General features: G+C 60.3%; 5 protein-coding genes across 5 annotated transcripts; 3 read left to right on the top strand and 2 right to left on the bottom strand.

Moving 5' to 3' along the window:
• The first annotated feature begins 3,569 nt into the window (after positions 1-3,569).
• Positions 3,570-3,953, top strand: LOC128899185 (claw keratin-like). The gene has a single exon (XM_054177534.1). The coding sequence runs from the start codon at positions 3,570-3,572 to the stop codon at positions 3,951-3,953; it is 384 nt and encodes a 127-aa protein (XP_054033509.1).
• A 2,157-nt stretch (positions 3,954-6,110) lies between these two features.
• On the bottom strand, positions 6,111-6,599 carry LOC128899184 (claw keratin-like). The gene has a single exon (XM_054177533.1). The coding sequence runs from the start codon at positions 6,597-6,599 to the stop codon at positions 6,111-6,113; it is 489 nt and encodes a 162-aa protein (XP_054033508.1).
• Positions 6,600-10,357: 3,758 nt separating this feature from the next.
• LOC128899183 (claw keratin-like) lies at positions 10,358-10,741 on the top strand. The gene has a single exon (XM_054177532.1). It carries the CDS (start codon positions 10,358-10,360, stop codon positions 10,739-10,741), a length of 384 nt encoding a protein of 127 aa, XP_054033507.1.
• Positions 10,742-14,257: 3,516 nt separating this feature from the next.
• LOC128899204 (claw keratin-like) lies at positions 14,258-14,656 on the bottom strand. Its single transcript, XM_054177558.1, has one exon. The coding sequence runs from the start codon at positions 14,654-14,656 to the stop codon at positions 14,258-14,260; it is 399 nt and encodes a 132-aa protein (XP_054033533.1).
• Positions 14,657-16,022: 1,366 nt separating this feature from the next.
• LOC128899205 (claw keratin-like) lies at positions 16,023-16,406 on the top strand. Its single transcript, XM_054177559.1, has one exon. It carries the CDS (start codon positions 16,023-16,025, stop codon positions 16,404-16,406), a length of 384 nt encoding a protein of 127 aa, XP_054033534.1.
• The last annotated feature ends 3,155 nt before the right edge of the window (positions 16,407-19,561 follow it).

Genomic DNA, 19,561 nt, shown 5'->3' with positions numbered 1-19,561 from the left:
AAGAGGCTTCCAGGAGCTGGACTTACCCAGGAGATGAGGAGAGTCGAGCGGAGAAAGCTGGATGGAGGCTGTGGGGCCCTCAGCTCTTTTATACAGGTCCCAGAGTGCCTGGGGCAGCGGCCAAGGGGTGGTGGCACCAACCCCAGTAGGTAATCACCCAAACAAGCCAGGCCCACCCTCTGCACCAGGGGCACTGCCATGATAATGGTGCTGGGGAAGCAAGGACAGGATGGAGGCGCCGTGACACACCAGGGCATGCCAGGCACGAGGCTGCTGCAGCTGATTTGGTGTCACCACTGCAGCCTTGATCTGCCCTAATCCCCCCTCTGCTGATGCTGCCCAGCCCCAGGCACAGGGCTCTGCCCACCCGTGCCCTGCACACCTCTCATTAGCTCTCTTTTACAAGCTGCCAAACAGAGGCATTGCAGCTGGGCAGCTCCAGGTCCACCTGCTCCACTCCCTCCCAGCTGCCCTGGGGGCTGGGGCCCTGCTGGGGCACGTGAGGAGCATCCCTGAACCTTGGCCACTTCTAAGCCCCTGCTTGCCTTGGGCTATCTGGGGCTCCCTGACTGAGATCCCTGTGATGGGCGTGGGAGGCTCTGGTGTGTGGGGTAGGGACCCGATGGTGCTGGGGCTCAGCCAGCAGGTGGCGCTTCAGACACCTCCTGCCCTGCAGACCTCACCCGAATCCACTTCCTTCTCCTGCACTGCAGCAGCCTCTGTGCCCCACAGCTAACTGCTGCCCTGCAGACATCACCCGAAGCCAATTCCTTCTCCTGTCCTGCAGCCACCCGTGTCCCCCACAGCCACCTCCCACCTCCTGCACTGGAGCCACGTCCTGCTCCTCTCCCACAGCCCCCTCCTTCTCCTGCCCTGCAGCCAGCTCCTGATCCTCCAGATCCTCCTGCTGTCCCCGCTCAGCCAGCTGCACCTTCTCCCGGGAGGAGGGATGCAGTGCTCGCAGTCATCCTGCAGCTGCAGGAGAAGCTCACTGGCAAGACAGAGAAGCTGCCTGCAGAGATGGCAAAGCTGGGAGAGCTGGAAGGGAGGATTGAGCAGGTTGGCACAGCTGTGTCTAGATGGGAGAGGGAGGATGACACTTCCCCTGCTCCTGCTGCATGGCTCTGGGGCACAGCCAGCAGGGAGTGCAGTGCTGCAGAGCGGCCAGCTCAGGCTGGGCCCTGCCACTCCCCACAGGCAGTGTGGAACCTCCTGGGTGCCCCTGGGAAGGACAGGAAGTGCTGGCACCATAAGGCCACCTCTGAGCTTCCATCCAGACCCAAGGAGCTGCTAGATGGCAGCGCCAGGGCTGGTGCTGCAAGGGGGTAGCTGTCACTGAGACACTTCCTCAGCACTAGAGGGGCCCTGGCTCCAGGCAGAGGGAGGGAAGGCACTGCTGGACCTGCTGCTGCCCTGCCTGGAACTGGGGGCTTGGCAAGTTGAAGAGATGGAGCCTGGCTGTGACAGAGGCCTCTTGGCTCCTGCATACCTTGGAAGCTGAGAATGCAAAGGAGGCCACAGATTGCTTCTCCCTGGAGGGCTGAAAAGTCACAGGACTCAACTGCTTGACTCAGATGCCCCAGGGCTGGAAACAGCACTTGGGAATGGTCCAGACTGGGACTGACCCAGGTGCTGGAGTTCCAGAGAATGTGCAGTGAGCAATGTGCTGTGCTGCACAGAGGGACCTCACTCTGAGTGAGGATGGCCAGGGACTGCTCCTTGCTGTCCATTGTTGGATGCTGCTTGGTGCTGGGCAGGAGACCAAGTGAGACTTAAGCTGGAAATGCTGAGGGGAACTGCTCTGAGCTGGCTGGGCTCAACATTTCCTCTGCCCCCGGGGAAGTCCTATTTCATGTCCTCTGAGCAGAGGAAGACCTCTTTCCTGATCCTGAGGGATGAAGAATGATCTGCTGGGAAGCTACTGAATGTTTCTTGTTTGAGGCTGTGTTTGGCACAGGAACTATGGAAGGAAATAAAGGCTGGGATGTCAGGGTTGGAGATGGGTGCCTTTAAGAGGCATAAAGATGAGCACCTCCAGGAGGTGCAGAGTGTGCAGGGCTGGAGAGGACATTGTGATGTTTGTCATTTCATTCCCAGAATGCCTGCATCTGGCCTTGAGAAGGGGACAGCACAAGCTGCCTCTTCTCCCTCTCCTCTCCCTGCTCCCTTCTGACCTGGCTCCCTTAGCTGCCCTTTATAATGGGGGAGGGGTTAGGGCTGGGGCAGCCTGCTGGCAGCCTGGGCAAAGCTCATTTTCAGCTGAGTCATTTTGGGCCTGGCATCTGGGGCAAGCCCCTGCCCAGCACACCTCTCATTTTCTATTACAAGCTGGTAAACTGAGGCAGCATGAGGCCAAGCCGAGTCAGAAGCCATTCCACACACTCAGAGTGGCTTCCAAATGCCACCAATGCCACCATGAGTGCCAGCACTAGCTGCACCTCTCATGGCCTTGGGCGCCACAGACATCTCTGCCAGCTGCCTGCTCTGAGGCACTGCAGCACAATGGCACTGTCATGTTGGGCACACAAGGAGGAAAGTCTTCAGGGACTGCAAACACACAGGGGGCTGGCAGAGACACACTGGGCATGGAGATGGGAATGGCATGGATGTGGGAATGGCACAGGCATGGGATGGAGCATGGGAGAGCTCCAAGGGAGGGGATGTGCATGGAAGAGCTGAAGGGCTGCAGAGGGAGCAGGGCACTGTCAGCTCTCACAGCCTCATGTCTGTGGGCAGAGAACCTCCCTGGGCACTGCTGCCTCATGGCCTGCAGCTGGGATGCTGCTGAGGTGACCTGCTTGGGCCCAGAGATGATCTGCAAGAGGCCCAGGAACCCTGCCCATGAGCAGAGGGGGAATTATGGCTCCCCGGGGCGGCTGGGTGACGCCAGCTCAGCTCCAGAAGCCCCTGGTCTGTGCTGCTGCTGTGTCACCTCCTGACCCTCCCTCCGCGTCCCCTCTGCAGCTCAGGAGTGCAGAGCAGTGCTGCCAGCACCAAGCACATAAATGTCTCAGCCCAGTGTCATGAAGCTTCTCTGCTTGGCTGCAGCAGCAGCTGCACTTTTACAAGCAGCCCTTGGCTGTGGGGTTTCTGGGATGGTATAAAAGGGCTGAGGGCCCCACAGCCTCCATCCACCTTCCTCCACTCCACTCTCCTCAGCACCCAGGTAGCAGCTTCCCTTGCCCAGCACAGGCTTTCTCCAGGGCTCTTTGGCTCTACTCTGCCTCTCCCAGCACAGGGCTGGGATGTGATGCTGCTGCCTGAGAGCTCTGGCAGGGCTGCAAATGGCATCATGAGTGCTCCACTGGACTCCAGTCCTTGGGCAGCTTGGGGCAGTTGTTGCTGCCTGCTGTGGGCCAGGCAGCAGCAGGGAGCATGAGGGGAGCGAGGGCTGGGAAGCAGCATTGCAGCTGTGCTCCCAGGGGATTGTGCTGCAGCCTCCTGAGCGGCTGCAGAGCAGGTCCTGGGCTGCAGGCTGCCAGGGCAGAGGGCCAGGAGGGCTTTGGGCTGGGGCCCTGCAGTGAGCACAGCTCTGCCTTGTCTTGCAGCTCTCCTTCCTGAAGGCCAAGATGTCCTGCTCCAGCCTGTGTGCTCCCTGTGGGGTGTGCAGCCCTACCCCCCTGGCCGACACCTGCAACCATCCCTGCGTGCAGCAGTGCCCTGACTCCACGGTGGTGATCCAGCCCCCGGCCACGGTGGTCACCTTCCCCGGGCCCATCCTCAGCAACTTCCCCCAGTCCAGCGTGGTGGGCTCCTCAGGAGCCCCTGTGATGGGAGGCTTTGGAGGCCGTGGGGGCTCTGGGGGCCGTGGGGGCTACGGAGGCTTTGGAGGCTACGGAGGCTCTGGCAGCTGTGGAGGCTATGGAGGCTCTGGAGCCTATGGCTGCTATGGCAGCTATGGAGGCTCTGGCAGCTGTGGCGGTTGGGGCCGAGGCAGCTGTGGCATCTGCTAAGCTCCACGCTGCATGCAGCCACAGCTGAAGGAGAGCTCCAGAGATGCTCCTGGCACCTCCTGACTCCTGACACCGCTGCAGGAATGCCTCTGGCACTGCTGGGCTCTGGAGGGAGCTGCTCCCCTCAGTGCCTGCTCGAGGCCCAGCTCCACACTCCTTCTGCTCCTCCTCTCCATCCATTCAGGATTCCCTTCCCCTGAGCACACAGCCCTGTGCTGCCTGCCTGCTGCTGTGGCTCAGCCCATGCCACCCTCCCTCTGCCCCATGCCAGGAGCCGTGAGCTGCCCTTGCTGAGGGCACTGCTCCTGGCCCTGCCCCCTCCTCCCCTGCCCCTTCAATAAAAGCTTTCTTGCATTGCAACATTGATCTTTGCTTGGAGTTGATCCTTCAGCCACAGCCAAGAGCCCAAGGCTCAGGCACTTTAGATCAAGACACTCTGAGGTGTTGAAGGAGAAGAAGGAAGGAAAGGAGAAGAAGGAAGGACCAAGAACAGCCATGGGTCAACACTGCACTGTCAGAGAGATTGTCTTACAGCTCCAGGGGAGCAGGGAGGTGAGAGAAGAGCAGGGCCAGGGCCAAGGGCAGGACACAACTCCTGGCTGCAGGCAGAGGGACAGCAAGCAGGAGCTGTGCCAAGGCAGCAGGCATCCAGTCCAGGCCTGCAGCATCTGGAGGCAAAGTCTCGGAGGGCAGCTGAGATGCAGGAGGGGAGGGCAGAGTTGGTTCCAGAGCCAGCATCAGAGCCCTGCAGCAGAGCAGTGCAGCAGGGGAGTCCTTCCTTGGGTCTTGACTTGGGATGTGCCAGGGCACCTCTGGAGATCTTCATCCCTGGCTAGCTGCAGCCTGGGGCTCAGGAGAGCCCAGAGTTGTCATTCAGGTCCTGGTGGACTCGGCACCAGCCCACCCAGCCCTAGCTGCCAAAGCCTCCAGAGCCCCCCCAGCCCTAAAAGCCTCCAGAGGCCCCCAGCCCCCAAGGCCTTTAGAGTCCCCAAAGCCTCCACAGTCACCGAAAGTACCACCAGAGCCAGCCCCGAAATCCCTGGGATCCTGCACAGCCAAAGCCACTGGAGTGGGGGAAGGAGCTGAGCATGGCCCCAGGAAACGTGACCACAGCAGGAGGGGCCTGAGCTCAGGCACGGACACGGAAGGGTCTCCCGAGCCCGGCCCTAGCACCGGTGGGAACCTGCAGCGCACCAGGGCCGCCCAGCACCCCCCGCAGCGAGACCTCTCCTCAGCCTCGAGGCATCCCCAGCCTCAGCTGCTGGACTCCCACTAAGACCGCCCCGGCCCCGCCCCGGCCCCGCCCCGGCCCCGCCCCGGCCCCGCCCCGGCCCCGGCCCGGCCCCGCCCCGCGGCTCCATTGCAGCTCTCCCAGCAGCCTCGGGAGCTCCTTGGGGACCTTTGCAGCGGAGCCTGCGCCGCCTGCTGGCGGGGACGGTGCAGCAGCACCGCGAGGATGCCCTAGGGAGCGGCGTTCCGGTGTCCTTTAGCAGCAGCCTGGGGGCACAGCTGTGCCCAGCAGCCTCTGCTCCTCTTGCTTCTTGCTTGGGACAAGGAAGTGAACCCCCTCTGCCTTCAGCTTCCTTGCATGGAGCTGTCGAGAGCCAGGGGATATCCCCTCAGCCTGTTCCAGGCGCAGCAGCCCCAGCTGCCTCAGCTGCTCCTCCCCAGCCCTCTTCTCCAGACCCTTCCCCACCTTCCTTGCCCTTCTCTGGTCCTACTCCAGAGGCCAAGCTTCTGAGCTGGCCCCAGCTCTGGGCTGTAGGGGTAGAAGGGAAGCATCAAGCACAACCAGGAGGCAATGTTGTGATGCAAGGGAGATTTTATTGCAGTCCCAGGGCAGGACGAAGCTTAGAGAAGAGCAGAGCTGTGGCCAAGGGCAGCTCACGACCCCTGGCAGGAGGCAGGCAGCCAGAATGAGCTGTGCTGCAGGAGCAGGCAGCCAGCAGTGACCCTCCCCAGCAGTGGGCCAAGGGTCCTGCAGGGATGCTGAGGCAGAGCAGGGGAAAGGCAGAGCTGGGCTGAAAGCAGGAAGGAGGCAGCCAGGCTCCAGAGCCCAGCGCAGACAGCAGCAGGTCCTTTCGTCAGGGCTGAGTGGGGACCTGCCAGGGGTTTTCTGGAGCTCTCCTTCATCTGTGGCCGGATCCAGGCTGGGTCTTAGCAGGACCCACAGCCACGGCCCCAGCCCCCATAGCCACCCCAGCCCCCATAGCCCCCACAGCCCCCAAAGCCTCCATAGCCTCCCCAGCCTCCAAGGCCTCCATAACCACCCCAGCCCCCACGGCCTCCATAGCATCCGTAGCCCCCAAAGCCTCCATAGCCCCCAAAGCCTCCATAGCCACCCCAGCCTCCAAGGCCTCCATAGCCTCCATAGCCCCCAAGGCCTCCATAGCCACCCCAGCTTCCATAGCCTCCATAGCCCCCACGGCCTCCAAAGCCTCCCATCACAGGGGCTCCTGAGGATCCAACAAAGCTAGACTGGGGGAAGTTGCTGAGGATGGGCCCAGGGAAGGTGACCACAGCAGGAGGGGGCTGGATCACCACGTTGGAGTCAGGGCACTGCCGCACGCAGGGCTCGTTGCAGGTGTCGGCCAGGGGGCAAGGGGCGGCCACCCCACAGGGAGAGCACAGGCTGGAGCAGGACATCTTTCAGGCAGGCAAGAGACCTGGAAAAGGGAGCAGGGGTGAGGGGAGGCTGGGCAAGGCAGGGACAGGTCCCCAAGAGGCTTCCAGGAGCTGGACTTACCCAGGAGATGAGGAGAGTCGAGTGGAAGAAGCTGGATGGAGGCTGTGTGGCCCTCAGCTCTTTTATACAGGTCCCAGAGCGCCTGGGGCAGCGGCCAAGGGGTGGTGGCACCAACCCCAGTAGGTAATCACCCAAACGAGCCAGGCCCACCCCCTGCACCGGGGGCACTGCCATGATAATGGTGCTGGGGAAGCAAGGACAGGAGGGACGCGCCGTGACACACCAGGGCATGCCAGGCACGAGGCTGCTGCAGCTGATCTGGTGTCACCACTGCAGCCTTGATCTGCCCTAATCCCCCCTCTGCTGATGCTGCCCAGCCCCAAGCACAGGGCTCTGCCCACCCGTGCCCTGCACACCTCTCATTAGCTCTCTTTTACAAGCTGCCAAACAGAGGCATTGCAGCTGGGCAGCTCCAGGTCCACCTGCTCCAGTCCCTCCCAGCTGCCCTGGGAGCTGGGGCCCTGCTGGGGCATCTGAGGAGCATGTGCGAACCCTGGCCACTTCTAAGCCCCTGCTTGCCATGGGGTATTTGGGGTTCTCTGACTGAGATCCCTGTGATGGGCAGGGGAGGCTCTGGTGTGTGGGGTAGGGACCCGATGGTGCTGGGGCTCAGCCAGCAGGTGGCGCTTCAGACACCTCCTGCCCCGCAGCCACCTCCTGCCCTGCAGCCACCCCTGTCCCCCACAGCCACCTCCTGCCCTGCAGACACCTCCTGTTCCTCTCCCACAGCCAACTCCTTCTCCTGCCCTGCAGCCACTCCTGTGCCCCAGCTCAGCCACCTGGTGCCCTGCAGACACCTCCTGATCCTCCAGCTCCTCCTCCTCCCACTGCTCAGCCAGCTGCACCTCCTCGCAGGACACGAGCAGGGCAGCCTGTGCCTAAGAAAGACTCCAGCTGCCAGGGGACCCTGTTGGTAGCAGACAGCCCTGCCAAGGGGGCATTTGGTGTCAAGGGGCACTCCTGGCCCAGCAGAGCCTGGGAGTGTCTCTGACCCTGCAGTGATTCCCCCCGGGGTGCTTCGGGATGCAGTGCTCAGAGCCTTCCAGCAGCTGCAGGAGAAGCTCACTGGCAAGACAGAGAAGCTGCCTGCAGAGATGGCAAAGCTGGGAGAGCTGGAAGGGAGGATTGAGCAGGTTGGCACAGCTGTGTCTAGATGGGAGAGGGAGGATGACACTTCCCCTGCTCCTGCTGCATGGCTCTGGGGCACAGCCAGCAGGGAGTGCAGTGCTGCAGAGCGGCCAGCTCAGGCTGGGCCCTGCCACTCCCCACAGGCAGTGTGGAACCTCCTGGGTGCCCCTGGGAAGGACAGGAAGTGCTGGCACCATAAGGCCACCTCTGAGCTTGCATCCAGACCCAAGGAGCTGCTAGATGGCAGCGCCAGGGCTGGTGCTGCAAGGGGGTAGCTGTCACTGAGACACTTCCTCAGCACTAGAGGGGCCCTGGCTCCAGGCAGAGGGAGGGAAGGCACTGCTGGACCTGCTGCTGCCCTGCCTGGAACTGGGGGCTTGGCAGGTTGAAGAGATGGAGCCTGCCTGTGACAGAGGCCTCTTGGCTCCTGCATACCTTGGAAGCTGAGAATGCACAGATTGCTGAGAATGCCACAGATTGCTTCTCCCTGGAGGGCTGAAAAGTCACAGGACTCAACTGCTTGACTCAGATGCCCCAGGGCTGGAAACAGCACTTGGGAATGGTCCAGGCTGGGACTGACCCAGGTGCTGGAGTTCCAGAGAATGTGCAGTGAGCAATGTGCTGTGCTGCACAGAGGGACCTCACTCTGAGTGAGGATGGCCAGGGACTGCTCCTTGCTGTCCATTGTTGGATGCTGCTTGGTGCTGGGCAGGAGACCAAGTGAGACTTAAGCTGGAAATGCTGAGGGGAACTGCTCTGAGCTGGCTGGGCTCAACATTTCCTCTGCCCCCGGGGAAGTCCTATTTCATGTCCTCTGAGCAGAGGAAGACCTCTTTCCTGATCCTGAGGGGTGAAGAATGATCTCCTGCTTGGACCTTACTGTTTGTTCCTCTTGTTTGAGGCTGTGTTTGGCACAGGAACTATGGAAGGAAATAAAGGCTGGGATGTCAGGGTTGGAGATGGGTGCCTTTAAGAGGCATAAAGATGGGGAGCTCCAGGAGGTGCAGAGTGTGCAGGGCTGGAGAGGACATTGTGATGTTTGTCATTTCATTCCCAGAATGCCTGCATCTGGCCTTGAGAAGGGGACAGCACAAGCTGCCTCTTCTCCCTCTCCTCTCCCTGCTCCCTTCTGACCTGGCTCCCTCAGCTGCCCTTTATAATGGGGGAGGGGTTAGGGCTGGGGCAGCCTGCTGGCAGCCTGGGCAAAGCTCATTTTCAGCTGAGTCATTTTGGGCCTGGCATCTGGGGCAAGCCCCTGCCCAGCACACCTCTCATTTTCTATTACAAGCTGGTAAACTGAGGCAGCATGAGGCCAAGCCGAGTCAGAAGCCATTCCACACACTCAGAGTGGCTTCCAAATGCCACCAATGCCACCATGAGTGCCAGCACTAGCTGCACCTCTCATGGCCTTGGGTTCCACAGACATCTCTGCCAGCTGCCTGCTCTGAGGCACTGCAGCACAATGGCACTGTCATGTTGGGCACACAAGGAGGAAAGTCTTCAGGGACTGCAAGCACACAGGGGGCTGGCAGAGACACACTGGGCATGGAGATGGGAATGGCATGGATGGGGGAATGGCACAGGCATGGGATGGAGCGTGGGAGAGCTCCAAGGGAGGGGATGTGCATGGAAGAGCTGAAGGGCTGCAGAGGGAGCAGGGCACTGTCAGCTCTCACAGCCTCATGTCTGTGGGCAGAGAACCTCCCTGGGCACTGCTGCCTCATGGCCTGCAGCTGGGATGCTGCTGAGGTGACCTGCTTGGGCCCAGAGATCTTCTGCAAGAGGCCCAGGACCCCTGCCCATGAGTAGAGGGGGGATTTGGGGCACCCTGGGGTGTCTGTTTGCCACCAGGTCAGCTCCAGAAGCCCCTGGTCTGTGCTGCTGCTGTGTCACCTCCTGACCCTCCCTCCGCGTCCCCTCTGCAGCTCAGGAGTGCAGAGCAGTGCTGCCAGCACCAAGCACATAAATGTCTCAGCCCAGTGTCATGAAGCTTCTCTGCTTGGCTGCAGCAGCAGCTGCACTTTTACAAGCAGCCCTTGGCTGTGGGGTTTCTGGGATGGTATAAAAGGGCTGAGGGCCCCACAGCCTCCATCCACCTTCCTCCACTCCACTCTCCTCAGCACCCAGGTAGCAGCTTCCCTTGCCCAGCACAGGCTTTCTCCAGGGCTCTTTGGCTCTCCTCTGCCTCTCCCAGCACAGGGCTGGGATGTGATGCTGCTGCCTGAGAGCTCTGGCAGGGCTGCAAATGGCATCCTGAGTGCTCCACTCGACTGCAGTCCTTGGGCAGCTTGGGGCAGTTGTTGCTGTCTGCTGTGGGTCAGGAAGCAGCAGGGAGCATGAGGGAAGCGAGGGCTGGGAAGCAGCATTGCAGCTGTGCTGCCAGGGGATTGTGCTGCAGCCTCCTGAGCGGCTGCAGAGCAGGTCCTAGGCTGCAGGCTGCCAGGGCAGAGGGCCAGGAGGGCTTTGGGCTGGGGCCCTGCAGTGATCACAGCTCTGCCTTGTCTTGCAGCTCTCCTTCCTGAAGGCCAAGATGTCCTGCTCCAGCCTGTGTGCTCCCTGTGGGGTGTGCAGCCCTACCCCCCTGGCCGACACCTGCAACCATCCCTGCGTGCAGCAGTGCCCTGACTCCACGGTGGTGATCCAGCCCCCGGCCACGGTGGTCACCTTCCCCGGGCCCATCCTCAGCAACTTCCCCCAGTCCAGCGTGGTGGGCTCCTCAGGAGCCCCTGTGATGGGAGGCTTTGGAGGCCGTGGGGGTTCTGGAGGCCGTGGGGGCTACGGAGGCTTTGGAGGCTACGGAGGCTCTGGCAGCTGTGGAGGCTATGGAGGCTCTGGAGCCTATGGCTGCTATGGCAGCTATGGAGGCTCTGGCAGCTGTGGCGGTTGGGGCCGAGGCAGCTGTGGCATCTGCTAAGCTCCACGCTGCATGCAGCCACAGCTGAAGGAGAGCTCCAGAGATGCTCCTGGCACCTCCTGACTCCTGACACCTCTGCAGGAATGCCTCTGGCACTGCTGGGCTCTGAAGGGAGCTGCTCCCCTCAGTGCCTGCTCGAGGCCCAGCTCCACACTCCTTCTGCTCCTCCTCTCCATCCATTCAGGATTCCCTTCCCCTGAGCACGCAGCCCTGTGCTGCCTGCCTGCTGCTGTGGCTCAGCCCATGCCACCCTCCCTCTGCCCCATGGCAGGAGCCGTGAGCTGCCCTTGCTGAGGGCACTGCTCCTGGCCCTGCCCCCTCCTCCCCTGCCCCTTCAATAAAAGCTTTCTTGCATTGCAACATTGATCTTTGCTTGGAGTTGATCCTTCAGCCACAGCCAAGAGCCCAAGGCTCAGGATGGATTCCCATCGGTGTCCCAGGCAGCTGCCACCTGGGGCCTTTCCAGGGCAGCCTGCAGGAGCTGCCTCCTTGGCTCCTCCTGCCTGCCCTCAAGCTTCACAACCTCTGCAGCAGGTAGCCAGAGTGGGGACTTCTTCCCAGCCCCTGGCAGCTACTGCTTCTTCCTTGCCCTCCTGTCCTCTCCCCGCTTTGCTCTCCTGCACTCTCAGCCCCAGGAAGATCTGCAGGACCCCACAGTGGTCTTGCTGCCAGCCTTAGACATCATGCAAGCAGGCTGCAGGCACCAAGGAGCTGCTGGAGCAGGGCACCCATGGATCTGCCAGGTCCTCAGAGTGGCCTTTGGGGATGTGTTGAGTTTAGGGCTGGAGGGAGGGCAGAGGGAGCTCAGAGGCACCCAGTGGGGACTGTAACCACCAGCTGGAACACACTGAGCTCAGAACCCACCTGCTCTAGAGGAGGCCACCCTGGGGCACTCCGGCAGTGTAGATCAAGATACTCTGAGGTGTTGAAGGAGAAGAAAGAATGAAGGAAGGGAGAAGAAGGAAGGGCCAAGAACAGCCATGGCTGAAGACTGCACTGCCAGCGAGATTTTATTATAGCGCCAGGGGAGCAGGGAGGCGAGAGAAGAGCAGGGCCAGGGCCAAGGCGAGGTCATAACTCCTGGCTGCAGGCAGAGGGACAGCAAGCAGGAGCTGTGCCAAGGCATCAGACATCCAGTCCAGGCCTGCAGAGTAAGGAGGCAAAGTCTCAGAGGGCAGCTGAGATGCAGGAGGGGAGAGCAGAGTTGGCCCCAGAGCCAGCATCAGAGCCCCGCAGCAGAGCAGTGCAGCAGGGGAGTCCTTCCTCGGGTCTTGACTTGGGATGTGCCAGGGCACCTCTGGAGATCTTTGAATCATTGAATCACAGAATCATAAAATTAATATGCTTGGAAAAGACCTCAAAGATCATCAAGTCCAACCTCTCACCCAAGACCTCATGACTACAAAACCATGGCACTAAGTGCCACATCCAATCCCCTCTTGAACACCTCCAAGCATGGTGACTCCACCACGTCCCTCGGCAGCACATTCCAATGGCTAGCAACTCTCTCTGTGAAGAACTTTCTCCTCACCTTCAGCCTAAAGTTCCCCTGGCACAGCTTGAGACTGTGTCCTCTTGTTCTGGTGCTGGGTGCCTGGTAGAAGAGGCCAACCCCCACCTGGCTACAACCTCCCTTCAGGTTGTTGTAGAGAGCAAGAAGGTCACCCCTGAGCCTCCTCTTCTCCAGGCTAAGCAACCCCAGCTCCCTCAGCCTCTCCTCATAGGGCTGTGCTCCAGACCCCTCCTCAGCCCCATTGCCCTTCTCTGGACACCTTCAAGAGTCTCAATGTCCTTCTTAAATTGAGGGGCTCAGAACTGGACACAGGAGTCAAGGTGTGGCCTAACCAGTGCTGAGTGCAGGGGAAGAATGACTTCCCTGCTCCTGCTGGCCACGCTATTCTTGATGCAGGCCAGAATGCCACTGGCCTTTTTGGCCACCTGGGCACACTGTTGGCTCATGTTCAGCCAGCTGTCAATCTACTGATTGACAGGTCCCTTTGTGTTCGGCTGCTCTCCAGCCATTCTGACCCCAGCCTGTAGCACTGCCTGGGGTCGCAGGGGACAAAGTGCAGCACGTGGACTTGTTAAATGACATCATGTTGGACTCTGCCCACCTGTCCAGCTGGTCAAGGTCCCTCTGAGAGCCTTTCTACCCTCTGACAGATCAGCATCTGCTCCCAGCTTGGTGTCATCTGCAAACTTACTGATGACTGACTCAATCCCCTCATCCAGATCATCAATGAAGATATTAAACAGGATCTTCAGGGATCTTCATCCCTGCCTAGCTGCACCATGGGGCTCAGCAGGGCCCAAAGTTGACATTCAGGCCCTGGTGGCCTTGACATCAGCCCCCAGAGCCATAGCTGCCGAAGCCTACAGATGCCCCCACCCGGACGTAAAGTCTCTGGAGTCACCCCAGCCACCAGAGCCACCCCTACCCTGGGGGTCCTGCAGAGCCAAAGACGCTGGACTGGGGGAAGCAGCTGAGGATGGCGCCAGGGAAGGTGACCACAGCAGGGGGTGCTGAGCTCGGGGACTGACACGGAAGGGCCTCCCAAGCCTGGACCTAGCACCAGATCAGAACTTGCAGTGCACCAGGGCCGCCCAGCATCACCTGCAGCAAGACATCTCTGACCCCTGTGGCTAGCACAGCCTCAGCCATTCGCCTCCCACTAAAGTGGCACAACCCTGGCCCCGCCCCGGCCCCACCCCGCGGCAGCATTGCAGCTCTCCCAGCAGCCTCGGAAGCTCCTTGGGACGTTCGCTGTGGAGCCTGCGCCGCCTGCTGGCGGGGACGGTGCAGCAGCACCGCGAGGATGCCCTAGGGAGCGGCGTTCAGGTGTCCTTTAGCAGCAGCCTGGGGGCACAGCTGTGCCCATCAGCCTCTTCTCCTGGTGCTTCTTGCTTAGGCCAAGGAACTGAATTCCCTCTGCCTTCAGCTTCCTTGCAGGGAGCTGTGGAGAGCCAGGAGCTCTCCCCTCAGCCTCTTCCAGCCTCAACACCCCCATCTCCCTCAGCTGCTCCTACCCAGCCCTCTTCTCCAGACCCTTCCCCGCTTTCCTTGCCCTTCTCTGGACCTGCTCCAGAGACCAAGCCTCTGAGCTGCGCCGAGGTCTGGGCTGTAGGGGTAGAAGGGAAGCATCAAGCATAACCAGGAGGCAATGTTGTGATGCAAGAGAGATTTTATTGCAGTCCCAGGGCAGGACGAAGCTTAGAGAAGAGCAGAGCTGTGGCCAAGGGCAGCTCACGACCGTGGCAGGAGGCAGGCAGCCAGCATCAGCTGTGCTGCAGGAGCAGGCAGCCAGCAGGGACCCTCCCCAGCAGTGGGCCAAGGGTCCTGCAGGGATGCTGAGGCAGAGCAGGGGAAAGGCAGAGCTGGGCCGAGACCAGGAAGGAGGCAGCCAGGCTCCAGAGCCCAGCACAGACAGCAGCAGGTCCTTTCGTCAGGGCTGAGTGGGGACCTGCCAGGGGTTTTCTGGAGCTCTCCTTCATCTGTGGCTGGATCCAGGCTGGGGCTCAGCAGGACCCACAGCTACCACTGAGGTATCGAGAGCCACGGCGCCAGCCACCGTAGCCCCCAAAGCCTCCATAGCCTCCACAGCCCCCAAAGCCTCCATAGCCTCCATAGCCACCAAGGCCTCCATAGCTTCCATAGCCACCAAGGCCTCCATAGCCTCCATAGCTACCGAAAGTGCCACCATAGCCACCCCCAACCCCGGGGACTCCTGCAGAGCCAACGAAGCTAGACTGGGGGAAGTTGCTGAGGATGGGCCCAGGGAAGGTGACCACAACAGGAGGGGGCTGGATCACCACGTTGGAGTCAGGGCACTGCCGCACGCAGGGCTCGTTGCAGGTGTCGGCCAGGGGGGCCGGGGCGGCCACCCCACAGGGAGAGCACAGGCTGGAGCAGGACATCTTTCAGGCAGGCAAGAGACCTGGAAAAGGGAGCAGGGGTGAGGGGAGTCTGGGCAAGGCAGGCACAGGCCCCCAGGAGGCTTCCAGGAGCTGGACTTACCCAGGAGATGAGGAGAGTCGAACGGAGGAAGCTGATGGAGGCTGTGGAGCCCTCAGCTCTTTTATACAGGTCCCAGAGCGCCTGGGACAGCGGCCAAGGGGAGGTGGCACCAACCCCAGTAGGTAATCACCCAAGCGAGCATCATGCCGCTGATTGTGTGTGATGCAAGACTAATGGAGGCCTTGTCCTTGTGGAGCAGAGATGCCCTGGAGAGGAAAGGAGTGATGGGAGGACAGGAAGTGTCAGATCTTTACGAGGCAAGGAGGAAGAGCTGGGGCATTACTGGCAGCACCAATCAAGCCTGCTCTGGCGCTAATCCCCCACTCTGCTTACACAGAGCAATGCCAGGCCTCTGGCAGAAGATGTCTGGAACCAAGCAGGTCACCTCAGTAGCATCCCAACTGCAGACCACGGGGCAGAGTGCCCAGCGTGCCTGTGTGCAGCCTGGCCACGTGAAGCCTGGCTCTGCGTGGGTGCTGAGCCAGCAGCTCCTGGCACAGTGCTCCAAGTGCACCAGGGTGGGCTGAGGGAAGACCTCACTCAGGCACGAGGCCAAGGCTTCTGAGAGCATCCTGGTGCCCTTCCTGCCCTCCAGCTCCTCTCTGCCCTTCCAGCCATGGCACAAGACACTGATGCCTGAGCTGGCTGCTCCCGTTCACTGACCTGAGTCCCAGAACCACTTGTCCCTGACCCACACAACAGAGCCTCCCCTGCTCATCACAGGGATCTCAGTCAGCAAGCCCAAGGCAAGCAGGGGCTTGGAAGTGGCCAAGATTCAGGGATGCTCCTCACGTGCCCCAGCTGGGCCCCAGACTCCAGGGTGGTTGGGAGGGACTGGAGCAGGTGGGCCTGGATCTGCATAGCTGCAGTGCAGGCCTGGGCAGCATCAACAGAGGGGGGATTAAGGCAGATCAGCTGCAGCAGCCTTGTGCATGGAATGCCCTGGTGTGTCACGGCACATCCCTCCTGTCATTCCTTCCAAGCACCATTATCATGGCAGTGCCCCCGGTGCAGGGGGTGGACCTGACTCATTTGGGTGATTACCTACTGGGGTTGGTGCCACCACCGCTTAGCCACTGCCCCAGGCACTCTGGGACCTGTATAAAAGAGCTGAGGGCTCCACAGCCTCCATCAGCTTCCTCCGCTGGACTCTCCTCATCTCCTGGGTAAGTCCAGCTCCTGGAAACCTCCTGGGGACCTGTCCCTGCCTTGCCCAGCCTCCCCTCACCCCTGCTCCCTTTTCCAGGTCTCTTGCCTGCCTGAAAGATGTCCTGCTCCAGCCTGTGCTCTCCCTGTGGGGTGGCTGCCCCGGCCCCCTTGGCTGACACCTGCAACGAGCCCTGTGTGCGGCAGTGCCCTGACTCCACGGTGGTGATCCAGCCCCCGGCCTCGGTGGTCACCTTCCCTGGGCCCATCCTCAGCAACTTCCCCCAGTCCAGCGTTGTTGGCTCTGCAGGAGTCCCCGGGGTTGGGGGTGGCTATGGTGGCACTTTCGGTAGCTATGGAGGCTATGGAGGCTTTGGAGGCTATGGGGGCTGGGCTGGTTATGGAGGCCTTGGTGGCTATGGAGGCTATGGAGGTTTTGGGGGCTGTGGGGGCTATGGAGGCCGTGGCTCTCGGTACTTCAGTGGCAGCTGTGGGCCCTGCTGAGCCCCAGCCTGCAGTCAGCTACAGCTGAAGATCTTCAGAGGTGCCCTGGCCCGTCCCAACTTGACCACCCAAGGAAGGACTCCCCTGCTGCACTGCTCTGGATGCCTCACATCCCCTTGTGTCCCAGCTCCGCTTTCCTCCTGCCCTGCTGATTGTCCCTCTGCAGCCTGCTGAGCCCTGCTGCCAGAGACCTGCCCTGGGCGCCTGCTGCTGGGGCACAGCTCAGGCTCATGTTCACCGTGCCCCCTGCCTGCATATGTGGCCTGGCCCCAGCCAGAGCCTTGCTCTTCTCCCACCGCCCTGCTCTGACACTCCAATAAATCTCTCTTGCATCCCAGCACTGACCTCTGGGTTTCTTTCACAAGTCTGGATGCTGGGGGGGGGGCACCCACACAGGGAGCACCCTTCCCCATCCTCCCTCTGCCTTGCAGGCCATTCCCTGTGGCCTCTCTTGGCTCAGAGGAGGTAAAATCCTTCAGCCTCTCCTCTGTTCAACCTCCAGCCAGCTGGGTTTCAGGGAAGTAGTTCAGGCGGGGCTGGAACAGCAGCCAACATCTGCACTGCTAAGCCCCAATAAACCTGAGGTGCATTTTGGGCTCTCTCCAGCCCCCACACCCTCAGCTTGAGCAGGAAATCTTCATTTACACATTTGCCTAGCCAGGAGCAGGGCCCAGGTGCCCTGAGCTGAGCACCAGAAATCCAACCTCAACACAAGGAGAGACTTCTTTGGTGTGAGGCTGATGGAACCTGGAGCAGCTGCCCAGAGAGGCTGTGGAGTCTCCTTCTCTGGAGAGCTTCCACACCCCTCTGGATTTGCCCCTGGGTGTCCCTGCTCTGGCAGGGGGCTGGGGCTGGCTGATCTCCAGAGGCCATTTGCAACCCCAACCATTCTGTGGCACCAGGAGAGGCCACAGAGCTGAGCACACAGCTGCTGCTGGGAGAAGAGCTTTGGGTGGAAGGAGTCTTCTTGCAGGCAGTGTCTCCAGAGGCCAAGTGTCCTGGTTCCTGAGGAGGCCTTCAGAAGCCAGGGTCGATTGGCCTGCTTGGCAGAACCATGCTGAAGAGGGCATGTGCCCTGTCGTGTGGCTGCCCAGGAAAGTAAAGGCAGAGCTTGCCCAGGAGGTGACCTGGCCAAAACTTGTTGCTGTTTGATATCTTATTGTGCTGGGTATGTGTAATGGGTTGAGGCAGACCCTCTCCCCACCATGGTCAGAAATAATGACTCAGACAAACTGATTGCACAAAAATGGTGGAAAGTTTAAATGGAAAAAAACCCAAAAAATAAACAACAATGAAAGTTTTACAGAGAACCACAAGCACCATAACAAGAGAGAGAGAGATCCCAGAACATACCCTAGAATGTCCCATCCCCACCTGGGGGTACACCCAACACCCCCCCCAACCCAGCCTTGGGCCTGGGCAGTCCCACGGGAGGCAACTCATGCCATTTTGCCTAGGCAGCAGCAGGGGGCAAAAAAGGAAGTAGGGAGCCCTCGTGGATGTTTTATGGAGGAGCAGAGAATTATGGGTGAAATACCTGTTTTGCTGTGACCACCCAGTGGGCTGGACCCTTTTGGGACCTCCCAGGTGTGGTCTGTGCGGTGGCATCCGGGCCAGCACCCAGCCTAAACCACCACATGCCACCCCTTATTTCATCCATAATCTCTGCTCCCAAAACATATCATCAGATTAGAACTCTTCTGATGACATATCTAGTGAGAGACCCTGTCTTCATCTGGGCATCCTTCCACACAGTCTCTCCTTCAGGGTCAAGTATCAGTCCATTCCAGTTCTTCTTCCTCATACAATGGAACCTCCCAGTGACACAGAGTCATTCTCCTGCAGTGGGAATTCTTCGTGGACTCGTTGGGACATCCTGGTCACCTGGAAGAACCTCACAGCTTCACAGCTGGACCCTTTTGGGACCTCCCAGGTGTGGTCTGTGCAGTGGCATCCGGTCCAGCACCCAGCCTAAACCACCACAGGGTGCCTGGGGAAACCAGAGGGGAAAAGGAGGAACAATAAAGGAGAGCACAGCAGGCTGCACAGCTGGGCAGCTTCCCTGCTTCCCTGAGCAAGGGCAGACACTACCCATGGTCACCACCACCCATGACCACCACCACCCATGGTCACCACTACCCATGGTCACCACTACCCATGACTACCACCACCCATGGTCAGCACTGCCCATGGTGGCCATGCCCATCACTGTGGGGTGAAGCAGCAGCACCCCTGTGATGTCACAGCAGATGCTGAGCTGGCAGCAGCTCTCCTGTGTTCTGCTCTGGCCTCCCTGATCCACTGCTAGCACCTCTGCTCCTGGCCGCTGCGGGCAGGTTTGCCAGCCAGCCACTGCTCTAGCCTGCCCAGGCTGTCCAGCCCAGCTCCAAGCCTTCTGCCCTCAGTCCAAACCTTGGCTGCCTGTGGATTCTTCCCTGTGTAGGAGATGAGCTCTGGGAAGCTAAGGCTGTGTGCCCCCTGCTGGGCCAGATGCAAGGCAGAGAAATGTCAGAGGCCACAGCGTGGCTCAAGCTGGAAGGGACCTGGGAACTCATCTGCTCCAACCTCCCGCCAGGGGCAGGGGCAGGAGCAGCTCTGCCAGTGAAGGCTCAGTGTGGGCACAGCCATACCTGGCCCCTTGGCAGCCTGCTGCCCTGTCTGCCGGCTTGCTCTGGAGGCATTCTTGGCAAAGGAACCCTTCCTGCTTCTCTCTTCTCCTCTTCCTACTTCCTTCTGGCCATGGATGCCTCCAGCTTTCGTCTGCTGTGCATCCCAGAGACAGGAATGCAAGAGGAGCAGTCAGGCTCAATTGGTTCTTTTTGCTTTCTTCTCCTTTCCCCCTCTCTTTCTCTTTCTTTCCTTTTCCTTTCTTTTCAAAACCCTGCTCTGCTCTTTTCTCTCTCATCCTCCCTTTGTTCCACTTTCTATTGACAGAAAGGTCTCTGAGATGCAGCCAGGCAGCCCTTCCGCTATGACCAATGAACTAAAGCATCAGAAAGCTTCTTCTAGCAAAGGGCAACAAAACCTTTCCTGAGATGCGCAGAACCCAAAGGAAGTAACAGGGAAATGAGCCCCAGGAAAATACCTTCCTGGCATCAGTGTCTGTGTATTTTATACATCCCTGCTTCTCCTGAGAGGTCCCCACTTGATTTTCT

Source organism: Dryobates pubescens, chromosome 41 (assembly GCF_014839835.1).
Source record: "Dryobates pubescens isolate bDryPub1 chromosome 41, bDryPub1.pri, whole genome shotgun sequence".
Classification (NCBI taxonomy): Eukaryota; Metazoa; Chordata; class Aves; order Piciformes; family Picidae; genus Dryobates; species Dryobates pubescens.
Note: the sequence above shows the minus strand (reverse complement) of the source record. Positions and strands in the feature narration are given on the sequence as shown.

Excerpts from the sequence above, each read along its gene's own strand:
- LOC128899185 (XM_054177534.1), top strand. The coding sequence starts at position 3,570 with ATGTCCTGCTCCAGCCTGTGTGCTCCCTGTGGGGTGTGCAGCCCTACC.
- LOC128899184 (XM_054177533.1), bottom strand. The coding sequence starts at position 6,599 with ATGTCCTGCTCCAGCCTGTGCTCTCCCTGTGGGGTGGCCGCCCCTTGC.
- LOC128899183 (XM_054177532.1), top strand. The coding sequence starts at position 10,358 with ATGTCCTGCTCCAGCCTGTGTGCTCCCTGTGGGGTGTGCAGCCCTACC.
- LOC128899204 (XM_054177558.1), bottom strand. The coding sequence starts at position 14,656 with ATGTCCTGCTCCAGCCTGTGCTCTCCCTGTGGGGTGGCCGCCCCGGCC.
- LOC128899205 (XM_054177559.1), top strand. The coding sequence starts at position 16,023 with ATGTCCTGCTCCAGCCTGTGCTCTCCCTGTGGGGTGGCTGCCCCGGCC.